The following is a 14,831-nucleotide window of genomic DNA, read 5'->3' as shown; positions in this document are numbered from 1 at the left end:
AAGCATAAAAATGGAAAATGAGATTGCATATCTTGATTGAAAAAAATCAATAAGTAAAAAATGTTATTAAACCCCTGAACTAAATTTAAAAGGCTTTAAAATAATAGCAATGGTTGGAGAATAGTTCTCACTTTAGATGTTGCACTTGTTTTGAATTAGATTCTTTTTTTGAGAAGTGACCTTGAAAAAAAGATGATAAACTGAGTGCAAGTTTGACTGTTTTTGTTGACTATTAGAAATGACTGTGCTCTTTCTCAAATATCTTAATGAGGCAGAAATATGTATATCATCCATTTCTCTTCTCTTTAGTTGGAGTTTCAGGTTTTCTACGTCTGGCTTCTATACCAAATCACAGCCAAATCATAGCTATTTGTTATGCAGTTACAACTGATTAAATATTTATTGAGTTAATATTGCTGTCTTGTCTTTTGAAGTGGAGGAATTAAAATCTAGCTAATGGGGAGAAGATCTGTGGGAAATACAGTAACAAAGATTTTAACAAAAGTTCAAGAGAAGAATCAAGGTGATGTCACAAAGCCATGCATGGTTACATGTATTTTAAGACATGTATTTTAAGACAACTGTGCCTGAAATTTGAAGAGTGAAATTGAATTCTTTGTTCACATTTTCCTGCTACTGACTTTGCAAATACTGCCATCTCCATTGTATCCCTTCCTGTGCTTTGTAGTTTTCTTTTTAAATTAAAATTTAATTTTCATTGAAATAATGCAAGCTACATGGATTTAAAAAGCAAACTACATTGGGAGCTTGGTAATATAAACAGGAGTCCCCTGAGTAATTCCTCCCCACAGTCTGTTTTCTGATGCCCTAGAAACAATTACTTTCAACTTTTAATAGATATTTCTTTCCATAATTGTAAATATTTCTTGATTTATTGGTTTTTGGTTCACCTATTGACTTCCTGCTATGGAAGATGAGGATTTAGTTCTCTTCCATTACCCTATACACATATTCTCCTGACACACTCTCTCATCTCCCCCAAATAGTTTAGGACATATTTGGTTAAACCTATATTTAGTATTTTGCTTATTACAACTCTGCATATCTTGATTTCATTTTCTTTCTTATGTCTTTCTTTCTTTATGTAATCTCTCTCTCTGTGTTTTATTTACCTTCCTTGGTTTGAGTGGACCTCTTGCTAAATCTTGCATATGCTCTAAAGTTCTCTAAAACATCTACCAAAACAGTTTTTAATACAGTCAATCCTGTCAGATAACATAGCAATCTATTTTATTTCTGAAACTTTCCCCAAGAGCTCTCCTTCTGCTCTAGGATAGACATCTTAGTCTTAAGATTCCCAGGATCTCTGGTCATCCTGGGAATTCCATTTGTTTCTTTCCTGTGTTGATCACTGTTTCTGAATACCTCATTTTTCTCTTTCTTTTCTTTCCAAGAAACGGTGAATTGGAAATCCAGGTTTTGAGACTTTTCTTATCTGAAAATGTCTTTATTTTACCTTTATCCTTGATAGTTTGGAAATCACTTTCCCTCAGAATTTGAGGGATGTATTCTATCACTTTCTAGCTTTCAGTGTTCCTGCTAAGAAGACTGATGGCATTCTAATTCTCCAGTCTTTACAGGTAACATGATTTTTCTCTTTAGGAGCTACTAGGATATTCTCTTTATCACAGCAGTTTCATATCTTATGAAGTACCTCCATGAGCTCTTTTTCATTCATGAGAATTCTTTATGGGTCTTTTTTTTTTAATTAATTTTTATTGGTGTTCAATTTACCAACATACAGAAAAACACCCAGTGCTCATCCCGTCAAGTGTCCACCTCAGTGCCCGTCACCCATTCCCCTCCAACACCCGCCCTCCTCCCCCCTTCCACCACCCCTAGTTCGTTTCCCCAAGTTAGGAGTCTTTATGTTCTGTCTCCCTTCCTGATATTTCCCAACATTTCTTCTCCCTTCCTTTATATTCCCTTTCACTATTATTTATATTCTCTTTATGGGTCTTTTTATTCTGAAAACTCATTCATTCATTTATGGGAAAATATCTCCCACAATTTCCTTTTTTTTTTTTTATTTCCCCCTCCTAAAACTTTTGTTAATTGGGGTTGGACTATGTAGTTTGAACTTACAATTTTCTTATCTTTTCTCTCCTCTATTCCATATCTTATTTTTTGTATGTTCTCTTTTCTGGGAGATGTTTTCCACTCTATTTTTGAAAACTGTTTAATTTTGTGTATGTGTTAGCTGCCATATTTTTTCACCACTATAAACAAAATCAATTGAGAAAAAACCAAAATGGGAAAGGGTACTTATGAATGATATCATATATAAAGATGTAATAACTATGGTCTGTAAATAACTATAAAAATTGTAGGGCAAGGAAGCATAAAACCTTATTAGGAAAAAATGCAGAAAAAATAAGAAAAGAAATACTTAAACAGACAAAGAGATAGCAGGATGTCCCCCACCTCTCTCATAACTAGAGGAATACAAAGTAAAACTACATGGAGATATCATTTCTTCTCTAATACCAACAAGAATTTTTGACATTAAAGTGTACACAGGGACAGCCTGGGTGGCTCAGCGGTTTAGCGCTGCCTTTAGCCCAGGGCCTGATCCTGGAGACCCGGGATCAAGTCCCACGTCAGGCTCCCTGCATGGAGCCTGCTTCTCCCTCTGCCTGAGTCTCTGCCTCTCTCTCTTTCTGTGTCTCTCATGAATAAATAAATAAAATCTTAAAAAAAATAAAGCGAACACAGTATATTTTGGCAAGGCTGTGAAGAAACAGGCATTCTGATAATGGGTTGGTGGAACTCAGACTGGTAAAACCCTTTGGTGGAATGGGCTGCCAAAATATACTAAAGTTATACATACATTTACCTATGACCTTGGCTACCATATTTTTCATTTCCAAGAACTCTTTCTTTTCTCCCCAGGCTTATTGAGATATAATTGACATATAGCACTATGTAAGTTTAAAATACACAATGTGATGATTTGCTATACATACATTAAGATTAGTTAACACATCCAGTAACTCACATAGTCAGCACTTCTTTTTGTATGTATGTGTGGTGAGAACTTTTAAAATCTCTTAGCAACTTTTAAATATACAGGATAGTATTATTCAGGTACAGTCATCATGCTGTACATTAGATCCCCAAAATTTATTCAACTTTTAATTGGAAATTGTATACCCTTTGACCAACATTTTCCTATCCCCCACCATCACCGCCCTCTGCCCCTGGCCAGTCTATTCTCTGTTTCTATGATTTTGGCTTTTATAAAATCCACATATAAGTGAGATCCTGTAGTATTTGTTGTTCCCTGTCTGACTTATTTCACTTAACATAGTGGCTTTAAGTTTCATCCATGTTGTTGCAAATGGTAGGATTTCTCACAACTGAGTAATACTCCACTATATAATATATATATTCCACTATACACACACACACACACACACATACACACACCATGTTTTATCTGTCCATTCATTGATGAACACTTAGTTTGTTTCCATGTTTTCATTATTGTAATAATGGTGCAGTGAACATGGCATTGCAGATATATCTTCGATGTAGTAATTTTATTTCCTTTGGATATACAGCCAAGTAGGATTGCTGGATCATATGATAATTCTAATTTTAGTTTTTTGAGGAACTTCTGTACTGTTCTTCATACTGCCTGTACCAGTTTACATTCCTACCAAGAGCACACAAGTGTTCCTTTTTCTTCATATCCTTGTCAAAACTTGTTTTCTCTTCTCTTTTGTAATAGCCATTCTAATATGTGTGGGATGAAATCTCATGGTTTTTATTTGCATTTTTCTGACAGTAACCTTGAATACCTTCTCCTGTACATATTGGCCATTTGTATGTACCCAGACCTTATTCGATTTGTAACTGGAAATTGCCTCTTACTTGTAGCTTTGGAAATATCCCTGTTTATGTTCTTTGCCCATTTTTTGGGTATATTTTTTATTGGAGTTCGATTTGCCAACATATAACACCCAGTGCTCATCCTGTCAAGTGTCCCCCTCAGTGCCCTCACCCAGTCACCCCGTCCCCCCCGCCCACCTCCCCATCCACTACTCCTTGTTCGTTTCCCAGAGTTAGGAGTCTCTCGTGTGCTGTCACCCTCACTGATATTTTCACTCATTTTCTCTCCTTTCCCCTTTAATCCCTTTCACTATTTTTTATATTCCTTGTATGAGTCAAACCATATAATGATTGTGCTTCTCCAATTGACTGACTTCACTCGGCATAATACCTTCCAGTTCCATCCACGTTGAAGCAAATGGGTATTTGTCATCTCTAATGGCTGAGTAATATTCCATTGTATACATAGACCACATCTTCTTTATCCATTCATCTTTCGATGGACACCGAGGCTCCTTCCACAGTTTGGCTATTGTGGACATTGTTGCTATAAACATCGGGATGCAGGTGTCCCAGCGTTTCACAGCATCTGTATCTTCAGGGTAAATCCCAGCAGTGCAATTGCTGGGTCGTAGGGCAGGTCTATTTTTAACTTTTTGAGGAACCTCCATGCAGTTTTCCAGAGTGGCTGCACCAGTTCACATTCCCACCAACAGTGCAAGATGGTTCCCCTTTCTCCACATCCTCTCCAACATTTGTGGTTTCCTGCCTTGTTAATTTTCCCCATTCTCAGTGGTGTGATGGTGGTATCTCATTGTGGTTTTGATTTGTATTTCTCTGATGGTGAGTGATGCGGAACATTTTCTCATGTGCTTGTTGGCCATGTGTGTGTCTTCTTTGGTGAAATTTCTGTTCAATGTCTTTTGCCCATTTCATGATTGGATTGTTTGTTTCTTTGCTGTTGAATTTAATAAGTTCTTTATAGATCTTGGATACTAGCCCTTTATCTGATATGTCATTTGCAAATATCTTCTCTCATTCTGTAGGTTGTCTTTTAGTTTTGTTGACTGTTTCTTTTGCTGTGCAGAAGCTTTTTAATCTTGATTAAGTCCCAATAATTCATTTTTGCTTTTGCTTCCCTTGCCTTCATGGAAGTATCTTGCAAGAAGTTGCTGCGGCCAAGTTAAAAAAGGGTGTTGCCTGTGTTCTCCTCCAGGGTTTTGATGGATTCTTGTCTCCCATTTAGATATTTCATCAATTTTGAGTTTATCTCTGTGTATGGTGTAAGAGAGTGGTCTAGTTTCATTCTTCTATATGTGGCTGTCCAATTTTCCCAGCACCATTTATTGAAGAGACTGTCCTTTTCCAGTGGATAGTCTTTCCTGCTTTGGTGAATATTTGTTGACCATAGAGTTGAGGGCCCATTTCTGGGTTCTCTATTCTGTTCCATTGATCTATGTGCCTGTTTTTGTGCCAGTATCACACTGTCTTGATGACCACAGCTTTGTAGTACAACCTGAAATCCGGCATTGTGATGCCCCCAGCTCTGGTTTTCTTTTTTCAATATTCTCCTGGCTATTCGGGGTCTTTTCTGATTCCACACAAATCTTAAGATGATTTGTTCCAACTCTCTGAAGAAAGTCCATGGTATTTTGATAGGGATTGCATTAAATGTGTCAATTTCCCTGGGTAGCATTGACATTTTCACAATATTAATTCTTCCAATCCATGAGCATGGAATATTTTTCCATCTCTTTGTGTCTTCCTCAATTTCTTTCAGAAGTGTTCTGTAGTTTTGAGGGTTTAAATTCTTTACCTCTTTGGTTAGGTTTATTCCTAGGTATCTTATGCTTTTGGGTGCAATTGTAATTGGGATTGATTCCTTAATTTCTCTTTCTTCAGTCTCATTGTTAGTGTATAGAAATGCCACTGATTTCTGGGCATTGATTTTGTATCCTGCCACCTGCCAATTTGCTGTATGAGTTCTAGCAATCTTGGGGTGGAGGCTTTTGGCTTTTCTATGTAGAGTATCATGTCATCTGCGAAGAGGGAGAGTTTGACTTCTTCTTTGCCAGTTTGAATGCCTTTTATTTCTTTTTGCTGTCTGATTGCTGAGGCTAGGACTTCTACTATGTTGAGTAGCAGTGGTGAGAGTGGACATCCCTGTCGTGTTCCTGATCTTAGGGGAAAGGCTCCCAGTGTTTCCCCACTGAGAATGATATTTGCTGTGGGCTTTTCGTAGATGGCTTTTAAGATGCTAAGGAATGTTCCCTCTATCCCTACACTCTGAAGAGTTTTGATAAGGAATGGATGCTGTATTTTGTCAAATGCTTTCTCTGCATCTAATGAGAGGATCATATGGTTCTTGTTTTTTTCTTGTTGATATGATCTATCACGTTGATTGCTTTATGAGAGTTGAACCAGTCTTGCATCCTGGGGATAAATCCTACTTGGTCATGGTGAATAATCTTCTTAATGTATTGTTGGCTCCTATTGGCTAGTATCTTGTTGAGAATTTTTGCCTCTGTGTTCATCAGGGATATTGGTCTATAATTCTCCTTTTTGGTGGGGCCTTTGTCTGGTTTTAGAATTAAAACTGGCCTCAAAACGAGTTTGGAAGTATTCCGTCCCTTTCTATCTTTCAGAACAGCATTAGTAGGATAGGTATTGTTTCTTCTTTAAATGTTTGATAGAATCACCCTGGAAAGCCATCTGGCCCTGGACTTTTGTGTCTTGTGAGCTTTTTGATGACTGCTTCAATTTCCTTCTGGTTATCAGCCTGTTCAGGTTTTCTGTTTTTTTCTGTTCCAGTTTTGGTAGTTTGTGGTTTTCCAGAAATGCCTCCATTTCTTCTAGATTGCCTCTTTGCCCATTTTTTAATTAGAATATTTGTTGTTATTGTTTTTATTATTGAGCTGTAGGAGTTCCTTATTTATCTTTGTTCTGAGTCTATTATCAGATATATTATTTGCAAATATTTTCCTATTCTGTAGGTTGCCTCTTCATTTTTCTGAATGTCTCCTTTGCTGTGCAGAAGCTTTTTGGTTTAATGTAGTCCCACTAGATTACTTTTGCTCTTGTTGCTTTGTGCTTTTGGTGTCATATCTAAAAAATTCATAGCTAAGACCTATGTCAAGAAAGTTTTCCTGTTGTTTTATTCTAGGAGTCAAAAGCTTTTTCTTGTTTTCAGAATATTACTATATAAGTAGTTAAGTTATGGATGAAAAGCTATCTCTCTGAGGATATTTGTTATAATTTTATTAAAGTTTTCTTTTTAAAAAATTTTATTTATTTATTCATGAGAGAGAGAGAGAGAGAGAGAGGCAGAGGGAGAACCAGGCTCCATGCAGGGAGCCCGAGGTGGGACTCAATCCCAGGTCTCCAGGATCACACCCTGGACTGCAGGCGGCGCTAAACCGCTGCACCACCAAACCGCTGCACCACCAGGGCTGCCCTTTATTAAAGTTTTCTGTTTCTTGCTTTACCTCCTTTATTCCCTAAAGTTCCCTATTCCTTTAAAGTTCCCTTCTCTGTTCTAGTCTCTGTTTTTCATGACAACAGCTTTCCCCTAAGGTTTGGGGACCCTTGGATGCCTGTTCATGTTTGTGGAGGAGGCTTATGGAAAGCTCTATGTGTGTTGGTTTGTTGCTTGATGGGCTTTACTTCAGCATTTTTGGGGAAATATCAATGAGCATTTTTTGTAGGTTTTTTCTTTCGTTAGGGTTGTCAGTCTCCCCAGAACTGTAATCTCCCGCCTGGAAGGTATTAACTTTGGTGACAATACTCTGTGAGTTGAGTGGATAAGAGACTTGTTGGTCTTATATTTTAGTATGTAAACTTTTACATAATCCTGTTTGCAGAATAGTGTTTCATTTCTACCCTCAATGGTGCCTATTACCCTTCAACAGTGATGATGTCACTTGAACAGAAAGTAAACTCTAATCTTCTTCTGGGGTCAATAAAGAATAGTTGTTCACCTGTGCAGGTTGGGAGAGGAGACCTGGGGGAACAGGTGAACATTTTAAAGACTTCTGACTTCAGTGTCACCTATACCTCACCTGCAGAATAATTAAGACTTAACTGATGAAACAGTTCCTAGATTTTGTGATTTTGAATCAGCATAGTTAGCATGCAGTTCTCTCTTGGTTTTTCAAGACACTTACCACTTACTCATATGTCACCTCTTCCCCTCACCTTGTCATTGATAATTTATGCTTTTTAATTAATGCTCTTTTTTTTAAATAAAGTATTCCCATTTTAATGTTGTCTAAGGAAGGATCAGTGAAAATTACTTTGGGGGGGGGATTTTCAGAAGTCTCCATTCTATTTATTGAGATTTACTCCATACTTATACCTCCCATTACCACCTACATCCCAAAGCATCTCAAATACATCTCTAGCCCTGATCTCTCCTATTGCTTTCACATTTGTAGGTATCACTCCTTGGATGTGTCACAGGTGCCTCATAATGTGATTGCTATTTAAAGGCTATAGCATTTACAGAAGTGTGATTCAAATATTTATTGTGTACCAGGCTAATTTTGCTAACATTTATTAAGATAAATGTTGGCTTTTCTATGTAGAGTATCATGTCATCTGCGAAGAGGGAGAGTTTGACTTCTTCTTTGCCAGTTTGAATGCCTTTTATTTCTTTTTGCTGTCTGATTGCTGAGGCAATCAGCCTCTGAGACACAGTGTCTCAGCCATTGTAAGATGAAGTAGAACTGTAGAAATAAAACACAAATCCTGACCTGTAGGAGTTTCTGGAGAGATAGACAGAAACATGTTCCCGGTGCTTTGAGATACATACATACATACATAGAGGTACTGGAATATAGAAGAAAAAATGTATCTCTTTACCTAGGGAGGAAGGGTTAAGAATAACTTCAGAAAGAAGGTGATTTTTACTTGAATGTCAAAGTGGTAATAAGTGTTCATCAGATGGATAAGGTTGTGATAGGATTTTCCAAGCAGTATGAAAAGCAAGAACTTAACGTTGCCATGTACGTAGGTTGGAGCATTAGGGGAGCTAATATGCCTGGATCATTGGTCTGGGGTGTATAGTGGTAGGAGAGACAAAGCTGAAGATTTTAACAGAGCCTTGCATGCCACACCAAGGTCTTTACTCTGAGGGGTATAGGAGACCAGCATTACATGTTAAAATTCTACTTGCATTTTAACACACAGAGGTTTGGGGAGGATGGAATTGAGAGGGACCAATATAGAAGGCAAAGGGAGATTTGGAGGCTCTTGTCATCTAGACTAGTGCTATCAAAGCATGGTGCCCATTGGCTAACTTATTCTTATGAGTCCTTGACAAACATAAGAAGCTTATGGTATAATGCAAGCACACTGTTCAGTGGGGCAACTGTGCTCTCATGGGAAGATTTTCTCCATAAAGGAAGCTGTATTTTGATTCTTGAGCCAGCCATTCATCTTGTAGCAGACCCCCAATTTGAGTGTATGTGGTCTTTCATTGGTCTTTAAATTCTTCCAATGTCACATATTCACAAGTAAAAAATGTTTGAGTACATGCCTTTAACATATACACGTTTATGAGCTTTACATACATATTACTGTAATACACATAATACAGATTATAAAAAACTCTAAACATAAATTTAAAAAGGATAAGATGAAAATAAATAAGTAACATTTTCTTAAAATTTCACTAAGGTGAAAGCAGTGTAATTAAATATACTTCACTAATTTCAAAAATTGCTGTTTAACCCTTTCTGATGTAGGTATTCCAAGGGTCTGCTTCTGGTTCAGTTTATTTTGGTTTTGGTTTAAATGGCTGTCAATGAAAAAGTTACTTCACAAAGATAGATGGTTCCACATGGAATAAGGCCAGCTTGGCAGTACTTATGAAGTTAAGATTCTCATCTCTCAATCCAATTCAGGAATTAAACACATGTTTTTATTGAAATTCATATTCTCAGATGTCAATCAGTTGTCTTTGCACACTAACCTAAAGGTGTTTCATTTTCATATTTTATACAAATGGATTTTAAATACACTGTAATTATTAATTTGAAATATATTTCAACAGGGTAAAATTCAATTTCTGGCTTTAACAAAACATAATTTTCATAAGTGACATTCACCATTCTCACCAGGAAAATCACATAACATGGAAATGTTTTAAAATACTTGTTTCTAAAGGCCCTTTCTAAAGCACAAATTTCTTCAGAAAAACAATATTCATTAATGAAATATCACCTTTATCTTGAAGGGGCAGTTAAAGTTGTCTTTTAAAAGTATCTTCCATGTTAAAAAAAAACACAGAAAAGGTCAACACTTTTTTTTTCACTTGTGTTTTTATAGAAAGAAAAACATTCTAAGTACTTTGCCATGAGTTAACAAAGAACCCCCATGTGGTACAGTAGATTTTTCAGGGTCACTTTGCCTTCTCATATGGAGCCTATCTGTTGAGAAAATAAGGTTACGAATTCACTTAACTAGGTGTATTTAATCTGAAAGGGAAGCACAATTGTTAAAAGTCAGAGTATAGATGTGAAGTCTTTGAACTGTGGATCACCCATTATTCCCTGGGGATGCATCCATTCCCTACCTGACACCTGAGGGACCGTAGTCATTTGTGGATAAAATAGTAGCAAAACTTGATTTGCTCTCATTTTTAAAAACTTAAGTATAAATAGAGCTTCTAATATTTATTCTTGCCTCTAATGGATTAGCTTGTATCTCTCCTGGGGTGCTATGTTCTTCTTTGGCAAGAACTTGACCAGATGCTCAATGGTGAGATTCTGAACAAAGGCAAAACCAGGGAAGAGGAGAGATGGTACTGATAAACATACTTGAGGGAGACAAAAATTGTCAGAACTTGATCACCTATTAGATATGGCGATAGGAATCGAAGAAATGCACAAATAGATATTTTTTCTGCTGTTTTAAAAATAATTATGTCCCATCTTTTCCAGTGATTGTAAGTTTTACCAGAAACGAACCAAACTATACTCTTCCTTCTTCATGCCAGGCATTGTGCAGTGCACATTCACACACATACTTCTCTGCATAGAGTGCCTTCTACCTATTTGTAGATCTATATCTCAGAATTTTTGCAAATAGCAGTTGCTCAAAGCTGTTTTTTTTTCCACAAGAGGGCCTCTATGAATGTCCACACCAAGGTGACTTCCTGATGAGGCATCAGGATGGCATGGTGGAGTGTAAGGCCTTCTGAGTCTCAAAGAACAAGGACTTTCTTCCAAGCAGTAGCCTAAACCGCTGGGCAGGAGAGTACTGGTGAAAGTCTTCAGCCAAGATATCAACATTCCCTACCCATAAGCATCAGCTACTCCTCTTAGTGACCCCTTCATTCCAAATAAAATAAAATAAAATAAAATAAAATAAAATAAAATAAAATAAAATAAAATAAGGACTGACATATTCTTTTGTATGCCTTACTCACAGTAAGGTTGGTCCACTGTACACTCCTCCAAATGCATCTTTGTCGATAGCTGACAGGTATTTATTCTTGTTCAGGTAACTAGAGAGAGAGAGAAAGAATGAATAAGGTGAGGTTAAGCAAATTAATATAAATACCAAAATGAAATGTGAGCATAGTCTCCCTAGCTATTTTTTTTTTTTAAAAGATTGATTGATTTGAGAGAGAGAGCAAGAGAGAGAGCACATGCACAAGCAGGGGCAGGGGCGGAGGGGAGGGGAGGGAGAGGATTCAGCTTGATTCTCTCCAGCAGACTCTCTGTTGAGTTTGGAGTCTAATGCAGGCCTCCATCCCATGACCATGAGATCGTGACCTGAGCCAAAATCAAGAGTCAGATGCTTAACTGACTGAGCCACCAGGTGCTCCTATTAACTGGTTTTTAAGAATTTGGAAAACACCTACCTTCTTCTGGCTTAAGCACTCAAAACATCCTAGGTTTCAGTTGTACAAAGTTTACACATATTATGGCAGATGTCTTTGGAAGTGAGCACATTTATGATATAGTTTGCATATCTAGATTTTATAAAAGTTGCCTAGTTCCCTATTTGTAGGCATACCTCAAAGATACTGCAGGTTTGGTTCCAGACCGCCATAAGAATGGATTTTTTGATTTCCCAGTGCATATAAAAGTTATGTTTACACTATATTACTGTCTTATAAGTGTACAATAGCATTATGTTTAAAAAACTAATATACATACTTTAATTTTTAAAAATGCTAACCATCATCTGAACTTATAGGAAGTCACAATCTCTTTGCTGGTGGAGGATCTTGCCTCAGTTTTGATGGCTGCTGACCGATCAGAGTGAAGGTCTGAACCGCTGAAGGTCAGGGTGGATGTGGCAATTTCTTAAAATAAGACAGCTGTGAAATTTGCTGCATTGATTGATTTTTCTTTTCAAGAATGATTTCTCTGTAACATGTGATGCTGTTTGATAGCATTTTACCTATAGAACTTTCAAAGATGAGGTCAGTCCTCTCAAAACCTGCTTCTGGTTTATCAGCCAAATTTATGTTATATTCTAAATTCTTTGTTGTCATTTCAACAATCTTCACAGCATCTTCTCCAGGTATAGATTCCATTGAAAGAAACTACTCCTCATCCATAAGAAGCCACTCCTCATCCGTTCAAGTTTTATCATGAGACTGCAGCATTTAAACAAAATAGTAATGAAAAAGTTTGAAATATTGCGAGAACTACCAAAATGTGACACAGAGACATGAAGTGAGCAAATGTTGTTGGAAAAATGGCACCAGTAGAGTTGCTTGATGCAGGGTTGCCACAAACCTTCAATTTCTTAAATGCAATATTTGTAATAAAGACTGTCAGAGATTCAGATTTTTTCTTTGGTACAGGGTTGCCAGATTTAGCAAATAAAAATACAAGATGCCCGGAAAAACAATGAATAATTTTTAGCATAAGTATTCCCCATTGTAAGTTTTGAAACATTTTTGTACTAAAGAGTTGTTTATCTGAAATTCAAATTTAATTGGATGGCCTGTATTTACTCTGACCATCCTATTTTAGAGGGAGAGCAGGTTATACAGATAAGATTACAGAGAATGAATGTGTAAATGAGTGAATAAAAAAGTTAATGTACATCTCTTCCAAAATAGTGAGGTGGGTTACACATGTGATTGCTTTAAGGAAAAAGTAATAGAGAGTGAAAGAAGAGAAGACTCAGCATATGATATGATGGCCCATGGACTTTCTTGATGGCAATGACAAGGCAGCTGATTTACAAATCCCATAGGGTATGGCCCAGACATGGCTTTTTCAGGCAGTGGCTGGACACTAAGCTTTCTAGGACATTGTTAAGTTTTAAATGGAGGGGTTTCATTAATCTCAAAAATATACAAAAACCCAATTAAGGTGCTACAGGAGCTCATCTGTGCCTTGGGGTTGAATGGCTATCGTGTAAGGCTGTTAATCACCTGCTTCCTTGGTCACTGTTTGTCCCTCAACTCACAATGTCCATGGAATTCCTTTGGTCAGTGATAGCTAGAGTGGGCAAGAGCCACCTTGGAGAAACAACAGGAGAGAAGATCTTGAACAGCATGATTTTGTAAAAAGGCAACTAAGCTAAGCATAAGTGTGGCACTGGCTTGAATCTCTTTTTGTATTCTTTGGACCATGCAACTTGCAGATCACATTCTGTTCCCGGACTGCTGAAAATCAAGTGAAGATCAGTGAGCTCATCTCAGTTTTTCCTCTTCATCTCAGACTGCTGCAAGAGAAAATCGGCTTACTCTAATCATTAAAAATTATTATAAAACTAAATAATTGCTTGTCCAATTCTGTAGTGTTTTCATCTGATATTCAATACGCCCCCAAGGATAAGGAGAATGGTTGATAAGCATTGTAGTTTACCAGAAACACTGCAGAAGATTTCAAACCGGGAAAGCCAGCCAGAGTCCAGAGGGGAGAAGGAGGATGGAGAGAGGGTGCAGCCAGCTTGAACGGAGATGAACTGGCTCTTGGGGGAGATCCCAAGCTGTGTTCTCTAAAACCAGCAGGGTTGTTGGGCACTTTATCTTTTAGAGATAATTAGGTGTTCAAAAATGAAACTATCACGCCATGTTTAGCAGTTTGGAGGACTTCCTTATTATCATAGATTGTGATAATTCCATGAAGCTTTTTACCTTGGATTCAGATTGCTGATGATACTTTCCATTTGAAGCTAAGAGAATGAGATGGGGCCATATAGCCATAAAACCCTTAATATCCAGGAAGAAAGTGCTTCGATCATCCCTATTTATCATATAGTGTTGCCTGGAAATGTCAGTCTATTTAAACTGGTTCGTTCATCATGATCTAGGCTGATTGCCCTAGAATCTACATTCTATAAACTAGCTTGGGTAAATCAATCACAAATCTTGGTAGGGTCTCTGGGTAAGCTACACCAGACAATCATTATTTTATAGGGTTGGGGTTCGTGATCATTTAAGATAACTTAAGTCCTTTTACAAGGACATGGTGAACATAAATGAAATTAATAGTCAATATAAAGTCTTGGAGTCAGAGTTGAAAGGAGAAGCTTCTTGAAAGCCAGGATTTCTCAATACAAATACTGTGAAGGCTTATAGGAAAAGAACAAGCATTTCCTTTTAAATAACATAGACACTGGTACATGTGTGTTCAATGCCTTTATACTGTTTGCGCTGTACATTTCACAGATGTGCAGAAGAACAATGTGGTCTGAAAAAGGATGGTCAGAAATGAGTTGTGGAAGAATGTCATCTGATGAACTAAGTATGATGGATACAATATTATAGCCCACATCTTTCTTCATTGTACTCATATTTGGCACATAGCAGCCATTCAATAAAAACCTGCTAGATGAAAAAAATGAAAGTCCAGTTGTTGGGTAACTGTTAGCTAGAGGCACCCTCTATATTATGTTTAGGTGAAGAAGTGACCTGTGTCAGAGGGAGGAGTATGACACGGTGGGTTGTAGTTGCTGCTGAGCTTTGCTCTCTCAGGAATTTTGCGATACATTTCAGCTCCAAG

General features: G+C 37.3%; 1 protein-coding gene across 5 annotated transcripts in view; it reads right to left on the bottom strand.

The window, feature by feature from the left end:
• The window catches only part of TSHR (thyroid stimulating hormone receptor), a 152,046-nt gene that overhangs the window by 18,946 nt on the left and 118,269 nt on the right, over positions 1-14,831 (bottom strand). For all 5 annotated transcript variants that reach the window (XM_026018443.2, XM_026018441.2, XM_026018444.2 and 2 more), the window contains one exon: positions 11,285-11,362. In XM_026018443.2, the coding sequence (XP_025874228.1) occupies positions 11,285-11,362 (78 nt within the window). The remainder of the gene's footprint in view (positions 1-11,284; positions 11,363-14,831) is intronic.

Source organism: Vulpes vulpes, chromosome 6 (assembly GCF_048418805.1).
Source record: "Vulpes vulpes isolate BD-2025 chromosome 6, VulVul3, whole genome shotgun sequence".
NCBI classification, from domain to species: domain Eukaryota; kingdom Metazoa; phylum Chordata; class Mammalia; order Carnivora; family Canidae; genus Vulpes; species Vulpes vulpes.
This window is presented reverse-complemented; position numbering and strand designations above follow the sequence as displayed.